This window comes from Propithecus coquereli, unplaced genomic scaffold (assembly GCF_000956105.1).
Source record: "Propithecus coquereli isolate 6110/MARCELLA unplaced genomic scaffold, Pcoq_1.0 Scaffold63, whole genome shotgun sequence".
Taxonomy (NCBI): Eukaryota; Metazoa; Chordata; class Mammalia; order Primates; family Indriidae; genus Propithecus; species Propithecus coquereli.
Window position 1 is genome coordinate 8,007,934 of NW_012152285.1, and position 16,892 is coordinate 8,024,825.

Here is a 16,892-nt window from a genome sequence, read left to right on the forward strand (position 1 = left end):
AAAAAAAAAAAAAAAACAAATCAGGTAGAAGAAAGGAGTTACAAACAAAAATATGTTTATACTGTGTATTTACCTCTGTTTTCTCTTCAGCATTACTCTTTATTTCTCCATGTGAATTAGAGTTACTGTCTAGTTTCCTTTCTTTTCTGCCTGAAGGATTCTCTTTAACCTTTCTTTTAAGACAGGTCTGCTAGCATCAGATTCTCTCAGTGGTTATTTATCTGGAAATGTCTTAATTTATTTTTTGTTTTTTTAAGAATAGTTTTGCTGGATATAGAACTCTGGGTCTTTTTTCAGCATTTTGAATATGTCATCCCACTGCCTTCTGAAAACATTTAAGGAGTTTTGAGGTTTGGATTATTCATGTGATTGAAAAAGAATGGTAATTATGCTAATTAGAGCAAATAGAACTACCTTTATTAATTAACTTTTTTCTTTTAGCCTCCTATTAAAAGGCAAGGCTAACTCTCCACTTACCAGCTGAGGCAAAAGCGATCTCTAAGCACAATATAAATGTAAAGTAAACTCATTGTTTTATAAATAAATTGGTGATATTTCAAGTGTGTTAAGCTTTATAGAATAGATCTGTAAAAGGAATTTCCCTTTTTAAAGCTATAATAAGTCATACTGTAGCATAAAAACAATAATACTTGTAGTCTATTTTATGATTAAGTAATTCTTCAGATGTGTGAGTATAAAATACTTTAACTTCTCAGATTCTTTTCAAATTCAGTATTTTATCTTTCATAATGTCAGTTGGTAGTATGTACATTTAATTGCATTTACACCTGAGACAAGCAGAGCCTAGACTCTATCAAAGATAGTGCTGCTATCTGTAGTAACAGTGGAAGTTAGGCTTCCTGATGTCTAATCTCCTGTTTTCTGGGGGTTTTTTGTTTTTTTGTTTTGTTTTTGTTTTTAACTAGATCATATTGACTTCTAATCAAGATGCAGTTATTAGTTATCTAAGTAGTTAAAGTGGCCTGGGTTGTGGTTTGATTCTTTCCCACTACTTTCAAATCCTATGTTCTCCAGGTTTTGGATTTGGTAGAAAAGAACAATTTTTTGCTTTGGTAGTGCTTAATTTTTCAGTCTTATATGGGCACAGTGTACTACACTGAGTGCCAATAGGTACTTCTATTGCTTTGTATTAACTCTGTTCCATAACTGTATGATTCACAAGGATAGAGACCATGAGAGTGTTGTTTATTGTTCTTTCTCCAGTGGCTCCCCTTGCTTCTGATACTTGATAAATGTTTGTTGAATAGTAGTTGACTGACTTTAATGCTACATTCAGTTTTTAGTAAAATAATTTTCTTATCTTTATCCTGGTAGCTTACCTCAACGGGTACTAATCCCTGTGGGAAGGAATATATCTTTTGTACCTTGTTAATACTTGCAACAAGTGTTAAACAGATACTATATGAAGTTTCAGTGTGGTATTCCCTGGGAGTAATACATTAGGTATTAAGTTACATTTCATTGTTCATGATTAAAATTAAACAAGTAATAGCATAATTAAATGATCAAAGTCATCAAAAGTTAGTGGTAGTAAACTAATAGAATGGTAAAAAAAAAACCTTTGGACTCTGTTGAATCGTTTTATGATTATTTAGAAAGTCTTAAGATTGATTTTTCTCAAATATTCAAAGTAAATGTCATAAATACAGATTGCTATCAGAATTTGTTTTTGTAACTTTTTTCATAATTTAATTTTTATTTATATATTCTTACGTCTTCATAATATATAGAGTTTATGAATTTAAGAAAACTATATTTTAAAATATGTTGGTTTTTGACTAATTCAGGCAGGACTTTTTCCCTTTTTTATTGTGTAAGTGAGGTTTAACTATTTTATACTGTATATTTAATAAATTTTCATTAGCATGATAACTTTTGGTTGGTATATGTGACCACAAATTATTTGATAAAGCTAATTTGTCTTTGTTATTATTCCATTTGTTATTCGGTTCTGCCACTTCCTAGTATTATGGCATTGGACAAATTATCTCAGTTGAGTTTCTCATTTGCAAAATATGGTTAACAATTTCTAAGGCTATGGTGGGCAGTAGAATCAATATAAATAATGAAGTGCTTGGTATAGTACCCAGTATAAAACAGCACTTAGTAAATGTTTAAAGAGTTATTATAAAGGGGTTATATTAACATATATGATTTCAAAGACTAGATCTGTTGACTGTAATTTCATTTTAGCCAAAAGAGCTCTGTGACCAAAAGGTAGCATTTCCTATTCTGGTGTGATCAAATATGAATGTTCCATGAAAGGAAAATAAGTATAATGTCAAAAAAGGGATTATCTTTGGAAATTGCTGCAAACTATATCCACAATATAGTGTATCATTTTTCATGCTTTGAGAAATCAAAAGCTTATGTGAATTTTCTTAGCAGGCTGTGTCCTAAACTTTGAGCCTAGGGACCATTTATCCTAGAATACTGAATGCTGAATGAATGAATTTCTGAATGTATTTGATGAATGCCTAATGTAGTGTGAGAATTGCTGCCCTAAGCATTTTAAGCATACATGAAGGCTTTCCAAGGGGTCCTGGGCTAGAAATACTAAGGAAATAATTTTTAGATCCTCAGCTTTTTTCTAAAAATGATCTGTCTGGGAACCCCATCCTGTCTTCACAATGAATTTTTCTGGTGCTCAGCTCAGATTCTCTTGGGTCCCTTTTCATAAGAGCTAAAAGTACCTCAGAGTCTATTATGTAACACGTCACTCCACCCACCCCACACCAAATTACCAAGGTTGAAGTTAATTATGGCGTGTGGGTGTAAGAAAGCTTACATTCCACACCTAGATTGGGACAACACTGAGATATAACATACTCTGAAGTTGCACTGTGGAATCAGGCTGAAACCTACTCTCTTAGAGACTTTTGCCTGAGATGACACATTTGATTGGCTGACTTGAGAAAGAAAGCCCCATTTATCCTATTAAGATATTCATTTCCAATAAAAATGTACTTTTTGGTTTATTCATTACAAAATGTATAATATGCTATTTAGATCAGTTAAGTACTAATTATAATAATTTAGCCCAGAAGAAAAAAAAACCCACCTTAACCTAAAGCCTTATAATCTCAGAAATGAAAAATTGTAAAAATAAAAACATATTACATTAGAAAATATAGTATTAAGAAAACATTAAGACTGGGTGTGGTGGCTCACCCCTGTAATCCTAGCACTTTGGGAGGCTGAGTTGGGATTATTGCTTGAGGTCAGGAGTTCGAGACCAGCCTAAGCAAGAGCAAGACCCCATCTCTACAAAAAAAAACAAATAAAGAAAAGAAAAATTAGCTGAGTGTGGTCGTGCATACGTACCTGTTGTCCAGCTAGTTGGGAGGCTGAGGCAGGAGGATAGTTTGAGCCCAGCAGTTAGAGGTTGCCGTGAGCTATGATGATGCTGCTGCACTCTAGCCGGCTTGAAAAAGTAAGGCTCTGTCTCCAAAAAGAAACAAACGAACAAACAAAAAGGATAACTTACAAAACCTATAAAACCATAATTTTTTTGAGTCCATCAGAGAATTGAGTTATAAAGCAATCAAGGGAATTCCAAAGGATGACAAACCCTTCTGAGGAGAGACAGAACACATCTACTGATGTTAGTTATCAAATTAAAACTGTGTGAGGGACACCATAGTTGTTAAAAAAAATTTTAATTGAGTATAAAAAAATTGGAAGAACTTTCCTAGGGGATTCTTAAATAAAAATATTTTCTGCATTATGTGTTTACTTTAGACAGCACTAAAAAAAACTGTAGTTTTTGTAGCTTCGTAAGTGTAAAGAAAATAAAATTGAAATCAGAATTTCTGTTTCAGTGAAAGTGTGGGTTTTTGACATTTTTTTCCTATTGTTGATTTTTTCTTTTGGCTTCTGTTTGGAGCCTTAGATGAGTATGGGAATGGGTTTCTGACCTTTTCTTCTGACTCTGTATGGATTCTCTTTTAAGCAGAGACGAAGACAGAAGGGATGGATATATACTCATTTATTTATTTGTTCATTCATTTAACAAATATTTATTGAGCACCTTCTGCATGCCAAGTATTTTTTAAGTGATGAGGATACGAAGGTGAACTAGAGATGTGAACGATGTTCTAACAGACTTAGAGAGTCGAGTGGTAAAGATTGATCTCTGTTGTTTGATATGGTAGCAACTAGGTATATGTAACCACTTAAATTTAAATTAATTAAAATTAAACAAAATTAAAAAGTCAGTGTCTTAGTCATATTAGTCATAAGTACATTTCAAATACTCAATAGCCACATGTGACTAGTGGCTACTATATTAGACAGTGCAGACACAGAAAACTTCCATCAACACAGAAAGTTCTATTGGACAGCACTGAGATAGACTAATAATAATGAAATGGCAACAAAAACTTGTTCTTGACATTCAATATGAAATGACATTCAATATTTATATTCCTGTTGGAAAATTTAAAACAACTCTTAGAGGGTAAAGAAGCTATTTTAACTGTGTGTGTGTGTCTCTGTGTGTTTCATTACTCTGCTGATTTTATTTTAGGGCGATAAGGAAACATTTGAAAATTATTACCGAAAACAAAGAAAGAAACAAGCAAGACTGGTATTGCAACCCCAGTCAAATATGGTAAGTTTATGAATATTCTGAATTGGTTATGTTGTCACTTTTTATTCGCTTACCCTGCTTTAATTTCTTCAGAGCATGTATCACTATTCATTTAATTACAAATATTTATTGAACACCTACCATTTCTAATCATTGGTTTAGGCACTAACGGTATAGCCGTGAACAACACAGATAAGTCTCTTTTCTCATGAGCTTATTCTATTAGGGAAGATAGTGAATAAAAAAAAAATCATAGTGAATAAAAAAAAAAAATGCCAGGGAGTGGAAATTAGTTTCTGGCAATATGTTGGACTGTATGCCTTGATTAATTGTCCCACTGAAAAAACAAAGAGACTATATAGACATTTTTTTTTAAATCTTAAATTCTTTTTAAATATACTGAGAATCTGGCAAAAAACAGACCAAAAACTAAGTGAATAAGGAGTTGTTCTCTATATTGGTTGTGGTGATAGTTACATGACTAGATGTGTTTATGAAAACTCATAGAAACTGCACATGAAAAAGTGAGTTTTATTGTATGTAATTTATACCTCAGTATATCTGACTAAAACAAACAAACAAAACAGGAAAACTTAAATGAAGGCAGAAACCCAGATAGCTTTAATGAAACACTGAATATAGTATCCTAGGAGCATCTGCTGAGTAGGAAAGCATGAGTTTTGAGGACATGGGGTACAGCAGGCTAAGCCCAGAGCCCACCCAAAGTAGATGTCTAATAAGAGATTGTCTCCCTTACAAAACTGAGACTCCCAAAGAATTTAAAGCCCCATTATTAGGATGAGCTAGAGATAAAACCATCTAAAATTCTCCCTGTTCCCTCTGGCATATACTGTAAGGAAAATTACCTATCTCAAATCTTGGTGCTGAGTGAACAGAAAAAAAAAATCTGAGAATTCCTAACAAGCAATTTGTCACTGCTTGTGCTTGCAACCCAAATTCATTCTACTTCAATAATCAAAAAAAATCTCAAGCTCAAAATTTAGTTTAAAATGGAACCATGCTGGCCGAGCGCGGTGGCTCACGCCTGTAATCCTAGCTCTCTGGGAGGCCGAGGCGGGCGGATTGTTTGAGCTCAGGAGTTCGAAACCAGCCTGAGCAAGAGCGAGACCCCGTCTCTACTAAAAATAGAAAGAAATTAATTGGACAACTAAAAATATATAGAAAAAACTAGCCGGGCATGGTGGCGCATGCCTGTAGTCCCAGCTACTCGGGAGGCTGAGGCAGGAGGATTGCTTGAGCCCAGGAATTTGAGGTTGCTGTGAGCTAGGCTGATGCCATGGCACTCAAGCCAGGGCAACAGAGTGAGACTCTGTCTCAAAAAAAAAAAAAATGGAACCATGCTGATACTGTCTTCAAGTACCTGGCCGGAGCAAATATAGATCTCTGCACTGTCATCTCAGAGTTAAAATTAGCAATTCACAGTCAAAAATAATTACCAAACAAGTGAATGTCATTAGAAATATTAACAACAGAAACAGATTCTAAAAGACTTGATATTTGAATTATTAGTCATAGAGTGTAAAATAATACTATTTAATATATTTAAAGAAATAAAAGGCAAGCTTGCTAATATAAACAAGTAACAGAAACTGTGAAGAATGACCAACAAATGTGAAGAAAAATCATGTAGAATATCTGGAAGTTAAAGATGTTTTAACTGAAGTGAAAAATGTTATGAATAGGTTTAGCAGTTGAATTCTCAGCTGATCTGAAGAAATTATCTGAAAATAATTAAGCATCATGGAGAGACAAAGAAAGAAATACAGAAGAGAGACACAGGAGGTACAAAGGTCTAACATACATGTAACTGGAATTTCAGAAAGAGAATAGCGCAAATGAGGAGTATTTGATGACATATAGCTGAGAATTTTCTGGGACAGATAGCAATTAGAAATCCACATAGTCAAGCCCAAGGAATCCAAAATAGGTTAAATAAAAACAAATACGCTCTTAGAAACCTTAGAATGAAATTTCAAAATGAAATACCAAGATAAAGAGAGAATAGAAGACCTGAAAAATGGTATCAGCTATCTTGATCTAATGGACCTTTTTTGAATACTCCACCCACACAGCAGAATGCACATGCTTTTCAAGTGCACATGGAAGATTCACCAAGATAGATCATATTCTGGGCCATAAAACAAATAACAACAAATATGAAAGGCCTGAAATCATACAAAATTTGTCCTCCTACCACAAGAGAATTAAGTGATCCATATGCAGAAAACAAATATTGACTCTTACCTCATTCAGCAATTCCAGAGGTAGATAATGGACCTAAATGTAAAACTTAAATTGTAAAACTTTTCAAAAAAAAACAACTGACCGTGGAGTAATCTTTTCTTAGGTGAGATACATAAAGCATAAATCATAAAAAAAAAAATTGGCCACATGTGTGGCTTACCCCTGTAACCCCAGCACTTTGGGATGCCGAGGAAGGAGGAGGATCACTTGAGGCCAGGAGTTGGAGACCAGCTGAGGCAATATAGCGAGACCCCATCTCCACAAAAAATAGAAAAATTAGCCGAGCATGGTTGCATGGGCCTGTAGAGCCAATTACTTGGGAGGCTGAGGCAGGAGGATCACTTGAGCCCAGGAGTTTGAGGTTGAGTGAGCTATGATGATGCTGCTGCACTATAGCCCAGGCCAACAGAGTGAGACCCTGTCTCCAAAAAATAATAAAAATAAAAATTGGTGAATTAAGCAACAAAATTAAAAACTTCTCTTCAAAAGGCATTGTCAAGAAAATGAAAAGGCAAGACAGACTTGGAAAAAACATTTGTAAAACTCTTGTCTAACAAGGGGTTTGTATCTAGAATATATAAAGAAATTGTGTAACTCAATAATTAAAGACAAACCAGTTTTTAAAATGGACAAAAGATTTGAACAGATATACAGATTGGAAATAAGCACATGAAAAGATAATTCGGTATAATTTTTCATCAAGGAAATGCAAATTAAAGTCACAATGAGATACCACTACATACTTACTAGAATGACTAAAATTAAAAGGATTGATAGTGTCAATTGTTGGTGAGGATGTAGGTAAACTGGAACTCTTACTTCTGTTAGGTGTAAAATTATACTGCCACTTTTGAAAATAGCTTGACAGTTAATTATAATGTTAAGCATATTCTTATATGACTCAACAGTCCTGCTCCTAGGTATTTACCCATGAGAAATGAAAATGTAACTTTACACGGTGGATCATATGTGAATGTCTATAGTAGCTTTATTCATAAATGCCAGAAACTAGAAATATTCTGAATGTCTATGAACTGGTGGATATATAAATTCTGTTACATCCATATGAATAGAGAAGCAAATTGTTGTACATTTATATAATGGAATACAGCACTAAAAAGGAATTTATGCATGTAGTGATATGGAGGAATCTTAAAAGTATCATTCTAAATAAAAAAATTCATATATAATAAAGTTATGTATCAGTGTGATTTATGTTATATAACATTCTGAAAAACTATAGGATGAAATGGGATCACTGGTAGCCAAGGGCTTGGGGTTAGGCAGGGCAATTCTCTACAGAAGGGCATGAAGGAACTTTATGAGATGGAAATGTTCTATATCTTTATTTTGGTGATGATTACACAAATGTCTACATTTGTCAAAACTCAAGCTCTATATGTAAAAAGGGGTTAATTTTATTCTATTTAAATTATACCTCAATAAACTTGACTTTAAAAACAAACATAAATAGAAGATCTTAAACATGCCCACAGAGAAAAGAGATTATTTTCAAATAAACAAAACAATGAAATATCTTCAATGCTGGAAGAAGATAACCATTAACCTAGGATTCCACATCCAGTAAAACAAGGGCAAAGACAGACATTTTCAGATAAAGATGAGCAGACACTAAGACACCCTTACTAAGGAAATTCTACACCATATACTTCAGACAAAAGGAAAGGGATGCCAAATGGAAGATATGAGATGCAAGAAGGAATGAATAACACAGAAAGTATAAATATGTATGTAATATTATATTAATTGAAGGAAATAATACAATAAAATATTGTACACTTTAAAACCAGATGGAATTTAAATATACAACAATAATATAAACATTGGAAGGAGATGGAAGTTAGTGAGATTAAACTATCCTACAGTGTCCGAATTGTCCAAAAGAGAGTAAAAACATTGACTAATTTTAGAGTTTGATTACTTAAGAATGCATAATGTGACTTCTACAGTAAATATTAAAAGAGTAGAAACAGAATATATATACTTTATTATATAATACAGAGGGAAAAAAGCTAGAATGATACAATGTTTGTGTGCCTTAGAATTGATAAAAAATTGTAATTCTAAACTTGTAAGCACTAATAACATTGACTCAAAATATTTAAAGAAAATTCTCAGGACTATAAGGAGAAATAAAAAAATTCATAAGCATAGTGGATTTTTAAACATGTGTCAGTATTTTATAAACCAAGTAGATAGAATATCAGTAGGAATACAGAATATGCCTAATAGGCTTGATCTCATGGAATATATAGAATCCTGTTTTAACAACTATATATATTCTTTTAAAGCATACATGGACTGTTATAGAAAATTTTTCTACATACTATGTTATAAAGCAAGTATCAGAAAATATCAAACATTTGGTGTCATGTAGACTACATTTTCTAATCATAGTATTTTTAAGCTAAAAAATGTTAATAATCCTTCCCCCCAAAACCTGAAAACAGCCTAGATGTTTGAAAATGTCATCCACATTTATGAAACATGCAAAATATCACATTCAAACTTAATTGAAATAGCGAAATATTTCATATAAACTTTTTATGAGTGAAAATCAAATAATTAAATATTTTCCTCTATGTCTTTTGTTGAAATTATTCACAATAGTCAATCATAGACCATTTTTAAGGAGTTTAACTTCTATTATGAATTAGATAAAAAGTCATTGGAAGGATTTTGGCAGAAGATACAATGATGTGATTACTGTTTGAAAGGAATCATTCTGGCAGCTATATAGAGACTAGACTGTAGGAGATCAGCCTGGAAGTTGGGGAGGCTAGGTAGGAAGATGGCGTGATAGCCAAAGTGAGAGATGATGGTGGCTTCAACTAGTCTGCTGAGAAGGGGGTTCTGAAATCATATTTACTTTTTAACTTGTTCATTGTTTATCCCTGGTGCCTAAAAATATGTGCAGCATATGGTAGACTCTCAATAAATATTTGTTAATGAAATTGTAGTGACTTGGAACTTACTTTTATGTTACTGGTATTTATTGGTTTAAATTGATTTTTATTTTTCATTTAAAGCATGAAACAGTTGATGGCTATAGAAGATATTTCACTCAAATTGTAGGGTATGTATCTAATATGGAAACAACTATTATTAACTTTATATTGTGTTAAATGCCAGAAATAATTATTTTCTATTTGGGTTTTTTTTTTCTTAACACTTGCTATGTGGTAATTACTGTTTTTAGGTTCTTTGTGGTGGAAGATCACATTTTACATGTGACCCAAAAAAGATTAGTAACCAAGGCATACAGAGATGAACTTTGGAACATGGCCCTCTCAAAGATAATTGGTGTCCTTAGAGCTCATTCAGTAAGTCAGACAATTTATGTTACTAAAATTTTAATTCAGTTACTTCAAGAACTTCTGAGCTGTATAATGTCAGAGGAAAAGTGTACCTCCATCATTCTGCGTTTTTGTTAATTGCTCAGATATGGAAGTAGTAATGTCAGGCTTTTGTTTGTCTGGTAATGTCAGGCTGTGATTTTGCAACTGATTGGGACTTCCCAAAACACTTTTATTCCAGCATAATAGAAAATGAAGAATTAAACTGGTCTCATTAGTTGCAACTGACCTCTTCATTAGATCACTGAAAGCAGCATAAAGAAAAGGTTTTTAATTATCATTCCAAATTCTTTGTTTCTAAAATAAACTCCACCATTAAAATTCAATAGAACTTATTCTTCAATGTTTATAATTTGCAGTAACACACTACAATTATGAATTTCTTAAAAACTTGCAGTTTTCAAAATTTGAACTAATGAACTATTTGAAATAATGAACCTTTATGTAATGACAGGTTTTTATGGATAAAAATTAAATGATCAAATATTTTCTTAATGCTTTTTGTGGAAATAGGAAATATGTTGTTGTTTTAAAGACCACTGAAATTAATAATTGATCAGCGTTGACTTTTCCTTAAAATAGTTTTAGTAGTTTACCCTCAGTGAAATATCCTCATATTTAAAATTTTATTATCTGTTATTTATAATAATTTTATAATTGATAATAGAGAATTAAAAGATGTTGAAGGAGGATCATTAGCTTATGTGATATTTAGCTTATAAATACACTACATTTATATTTGGAATGTAGATTCTTGCTACACTGTTTATCCAATGAAGTACAACTTTTTCTAATGTATTAATAAAGAACAGTACATTTTATAGTGGTTTATATTTAGATCAGCTCTGAGTATATAAAATTATAGTATATTTCCTATTAATTCCATGACATCAATATGAAGTCATATGAAATGCAACAATCACATTCAAAATCTTATTAAAGGTTATTAAAGGTGCAGAGTGAAGTTCACTATCTCCTTGAAATTAATAATTTTCTTTTGGTTAATTACTAAGAAAATACTTGAATTGTCATTATTATATTGGAAAAGTAATATATTGTGTCTCTTTTATAAGATGGAGAATAAGTAAATGAAAACTGAAAACACATGGTTTATATATACTATTTTTTTCGGTTTAAAATAACTAGTTTCTTAAAATCTAAAGACTTTTAGAAATATAAGCATCACTGCTTTGACCAAAATTTAGTGTGCACAAATTTCAGGAAAATTTTATTCATATTATGCTATTACTTTAGGTGTGTGATATTATGATCTCCCTCTAAGAATTTATACTGAATAGAGAAAGTCAGCTTTGGCTAACCAAGATTTCAAATTTATTTTAAGTCTGGCAGATTGAAAGAAAAATTTCTAGGTTCTTAGTTTTTAATGAAATGAGTCTGATTTTTTTCGTTGTTGTTGCTTTGTTTGTTTCTACCCTCAGTCTTATTGCACTGATCCTGATCTTGTCCTGGAGCTGAAGAATCTCATTGTAATATTTGCAGATACTTTGCAGGTGGGCAATAATCTAACAATTAATGGCTATTTAAGCACTTAAGATATATAAAATATATACCATGCTTATTTTATTGTGGAATAATGGTAATAAATTAGTAGTAATAAATGTTTACTTATGTACTGGTATTCCCCTATTATCCAGGACTATTCATACCACCTCCTTTTCAATATGAAGCTTGGACAGAGCTCAGGGAATAGTACCACCTTTTAAAATATTGGCCATTCAGTTAGAATAGATAGAGTATTTTTGCTGTTAAAAAAAAAAAAAGAAAGAACGCAGGGTATAATGCAAAGAAGCCTGAACTAGAAATTAGAAGATACAAGTTCTGCCTTAGGACAGGAAGCATGGGCTCTGGAATCACACAGACCCTGCATTTCCATTCTGCCTGTGCTATTGCCTAATTATATGCCTACAAGTTCTCTAAGCTTTAGATCCTCATTTGTGAAAATGTGTTTATTAGTTACTAGTTTTCAGAATTGTTTTGAGTTTTAAATGTGATATTATATATGAAAGCACATAGTTTAAAAGCTGCATATATTCATTTCCTTCCTAATTTCAGATTTGCCATGTGTTGTGTGACTGAGCAAATTACTTTACTTCTTTGAGTCTTGGTTTTTTCTTTTTAAAAATAAGATTAAAACTAATTATTTCAAAACTTAATGTTTTCATGATTTTCAGTAACAAAGTTTTAAGACTTCTAGCTTGTCCTCCTCCTTGATCATAGATAATAAAGAATTGATTGTCTTTTGTTTTCATACTTAAATTTATGCAGTTTTATGGTTCGAAGTAACTTTTCATGAAATACAGACTAGCATTTTGCAAAATGTGTTGAGATGTTACATAAGAAAAGGTTCTGTGGTCAAAAATATTTGGGAAATGCTAAGTAAAATAAAACAGATTTCTCCACTAAAACCCTTTCTGAGAACAAATTTATATCATAAGTTTCCAAAAGGGAGATGACTGTGAAGCATTTTCCCAGTATATTTGACCCTTTAATATTTTTTTCCCCTTAAAACATTTCTTAGATCTAGAATTTCATATAGTACACTTTGGGAAATGGTGATTTAAACTATTTGCTTTATCACAAGAGTCTTTATGTCCTAGAATAATAGTTGTCTACTTTATTCTTAAACCTAAGGAAGAGATTCTACAAGTTCCTTTAATAAATTATTTTATTGCCTCATATCTTTATTTATTTGTATGGCTTATATTGATAATATGGGGGACTTTTGGTTGTTGTTTTCACAAATTTTATGATAAGTGTATTTGTAATACTGGTATCTCTGCAAGAAAACTTTTGGTAAATTTTATTTGGGGCTGCCCTAATTTTGGGGGCCCATTTCTAAGTAGCTGGAGGGAATTTTGCTATCCTTAAGGACTTAAAAGCATTGCAACTCAAAGTATAGCTTAGAGACCACTGGTCTGCAAACTGTTATTATTTGCCAAATTGTCTGTTAGGTTCATAATAAAAAGGAGCTTTTGTCAGAATGTAACTTAACTATTAATATATCACTAAGTACAAAGTTTAGCTCAGTTGGCATCTTGCAATAAGCAAGACCTTCTTGATATAAGTAGCAACGTTGATTTATATTCTGGTGCAAGCTCCTATGTCTTTGTAAACTGTAACAGGCTGGACTTTGATAACAACTGAATCTAGTGTATTTGATGTGGTTCTAAGGAATTTTTTAGAGAATCAAAGAAAAGTAAAAAACAATATTCAGGTAATAGAGGCATTGGAAAAGCAGCAGTGATAGTTGCATAAACCCTTGTAAGAGTACCTTTCTAATTTTATTGCTTGGAAATAAGATTGAGGAAGACATAGCAGTCCTTATTCATAAATTCTACAGTATTTTCATTTCACTGAAAATTGACAGGCCCCAGTATTAAGTGGATCGTATACTGAATTAATGAATGCTGGCTTTTAATTTTATACCTATTAATTGAAGAACTGGGGTATGTCTTTTCATGAAAACTAATTAAAGAATGTTGCATAATATTTAGTTTTTTTAATTGGCATTTTGCCACCTTAAGGAAATTTTACTTTTTAAAATGTCAGTACTTCATCATTTAAAACAAAGCTGACTAAACAATAAAGTAAAAATGCAACACCAGCATATTTATAGTTCTGCTTACTGCCTATTAGGCAAACCAAATGTAAACATTTATTGATTCATTCATTAACATTTTTTGAGTACTCAGTACATGTTAGCAGTTTAGTTGATATATTAAATGGTAGAGACATAAAAATCAGTAACATGAAACATAAAAGTCCTTGGCTTCAAGAAATTCACAGTTTAGTAGTAAACAAAATGTTTAATAAGGTATGCTAATATAGCAATATGTTAAAGAGCTTTGGGTCACAGAATATAGAATGACTAACTTTGATTCTAGAAGTTGGAGGAGGCTACACGGAAAGTTGAAATGTGAGTTGGATTTTGAAGGATGAGTTCACCAAGTAGATAAGAAGGAAAGGACATTAATAGAAGAGAAAATAGCACGTGTAAACTATAGATAGGGGAATGGTATGGTGAATGTGAGACTTGTTGAGCAGCTTGGTGATAACTTGAAACTGTGGAATATGGGTGTGAACCAGGAAGGGCAGACAGTGGTGATGAAACTGCTGAGGTAGTTTGACTGAGATTGTGGCTAATCTTGTGGGTCTTTAGTAAGCCTGTTGTAATTTATAACCAGGGGAATGGCATGATCAGATTTATGCTTTGGTAATTTTGAGAATCTGAGAAATAGATCAAGTTGAGAGAGACAGATTGTTGGAATTTCAGTTTAGGAAGCTCTTACAATGGTCTAGGCCAGAGATTAAGGACCTGAAATAAAGCAGTGGCATTGAGAATATTTCTGGAAGAAAGAAAGGTGAGTAGATGATGAAGAATGATAGATTTGATTTGTAAAGGAGGTAAAATCAAAATAATTTGGTGACTGATTAAATGTGTTTGGGGAAGTTTAGTTTTCTAGTTTCTGTACTGATAAACTGGATTGATGATAGAATTATTATTATAGATGGAAAATAAGAACACTTGGTTTAGCTGGAAAGGGAGAAAATAAGTTAACTTTCATGTGCTTGCTGGCCGAGTAGAGATGTGTAAGAGGTGTTGGAATTAGACATTTGGAATTTAGAGAGGCCTAGCTAGAGATACAGATTTGAATAGTAAGACTAGGTAGTGGTTGAAGTCTTTGTACTTGGGATTACCCTAGAAAGCTGGAGGAAAAGATTGAAGGATAGAGATAGAAGTTAAAAAAGGAAACAGAAAGGATTATTCACAGATGTAAAAGGAGAACAAAGAGAGTGAGTGATGTTACAGAATTCAAAGCAGAAGAGTTTCAAGAGAGAGAGGTCAGGTAGAGTGAGATCATTGAATTTGATATTTAGGAGATAACTTATGACATTGTTGAGAGTAGTTTAAATAAAGGAATAGGAGTGGGAGTTAGACTGTAGTAGGTTTGACTATGAAGGGAGAGACAGGGAGGCAGCTGGCAGGCCACAGAAAATTGAGGGGGGCTTTTTTAGTCTCTTTTGTTGTTCTTGGTTTAAAGATGGGAGAAAAATTTAGCATGTTTAGTTAGCCTAGGGAAAGGAGCTAGTGGAAGTTAAAGACGTAATAGAGTGGGTAGACAACCCATGGAATGATTTCTGTAGGAGACAAGGTCAAGAGCAAGATGAAGAGATAAATCTTTGAGAGGAGATGGACAACTCTGCGAGCTGAGAGAAAATGTTAGGTACTGATATGGGTAAGACTTCATTGAGTTTGGAGTTGGAAAGGAATAAAGTTTTGGGGAGTGTGTGTTTGATAGAAATATGTAAATTTCCCTATACAACAAAGTCAACCTTAAATTGAAGGTGCAAAAGGAAGCCAGCATGTTTCAGACAGAATCTGTTCCCTTTTCTTCTTGTGTGCTATTAATGTTTAGGCACCACTTCCCAAGACACAGCTATGCAGATACTTATCTTGAATTTTTTCTCTAGTCTTGATTCTAATACTTTTTAAGGCTACACTATAATCCTGACTGAAAAGAGAGAGAAGAAATGGAAAAAATTATTCCATTCCCATAAAACTGTTATTAGACCTCTTTTTTACCTGATACAAGCTAGTAGGAAGTCAGAAGGATATCGCTTTTTCCATACTGTGGGAATGACATACAATGTGATCTAGTGATCCCTTCCAATGATTCCCTAGTATTCCCATTGTTTTTTTGTGAATATTTTTATACACTTGACTTATTTATCTGCACTTTTTTTTAATTTTAGGGTTATGGTTTTCTAGTGAACAGACTTTTTGAACTTTTATGTGAAATAAGGGATCAATATAATGAAACACTGCTTAAGAAATGGACTGGAGTTTTCAGGTTAGTCTAAGCCATTGTGACTTAATATAATGAACAAGTTTGTCAAATGTTCAAGTAATTGATTTTGCATGTAGCAATGAAAGTGCTTATAATCAATATTTTATTGTGGTAAAATACACATAACATGAAATTTGCCATTTTAACCTTTTGTAAGTATACATTTCAGTGGTAAGTACATTCACATTGTGGCAACCATCACCACCATCCATTTTCAGAACTTTTCATCTTCCCAAACAGAAACTCTGTACCCATTTCACAATAAGTCCCCATTTCCTTCTTCCCTTAGTCTCTGGCCACCATCATTCTTCTTTGTCTCTAACATATAACTCCTCTAGGTACTTCATATAAGTGGAATCATACAGCATTTGTCCTTTTGTGTCTGGATCATTCACTTAACATAATGTCATCATAATGTCATGTTGTAGCATGTGTGAGAATTTCATTCCTTTTTAAGGCTAAGATTCCATTGTCTGTGTATATACCACATTCTGTTTATCCATCTGTCAATGGCCATTTAGATTGTTTCCACCTTTTGGCTATTGTGAATGAAGCAACTCACGTTGCTATGAACATGAGTACAGTATGTATACATGTATCTGTTAGAGTCCCTGCTTTCAAATCTTTTGGGTTTATACCTAGAAGTGGAAGGCTGGATCATATGATAAGTATATATTTAAGTTTTTGAGGAACTGCCATACTGTTTTCCATAGTGGCTGCAGCATTTATAATCAATTTTAAATTATACTTACTTTTAGTATCTGTATT

General features: G+C 32.6%; 1 protein-coding gene across 3 annotated transcripts in view; it reads left to right on the plus strand.

Moving 5' to 3' along the window:
- The window catches only part of EXOC6 (exocyst complex component 6), a 212,063-nt gene that overhangs the window by 89,409 nt on the left and 105,762 nt on the right, over nucleotides 1-16,892 (plus strand). For 2 of the 3 annotated variants that reach the window (XM_012659725.1, XM_012659724.1), the window contains exons 9-13: nucleotides 4,550-4,633; nucleotides 9,928-9,974; nucleotides 10,098-10,221; nucleotides 11,694-11,765; nucleotides 16,030-16,127. In XM_012659725.1, the coding sequence (XP_012515179.1) occupies nucleotides 4,550-4,633; nucleotides 9,928-9,974; nucleotides 10,098-10,221; nucleotides 11,694-11,765; nucleotides 16,030-16,127 (425 nt within the window). The remainder of the gene's footprint in view (nucleotides 1-4,549; nucleotides 4,634-9,927; nucleotides 9,975-10,097; nucleotides 10,222-11,693; nucleotides 11,766-16,029; nucleotides 16,128-16,892) is intronic. The other variant, XM_012659727.1, reaches the window with a different exon arrangement.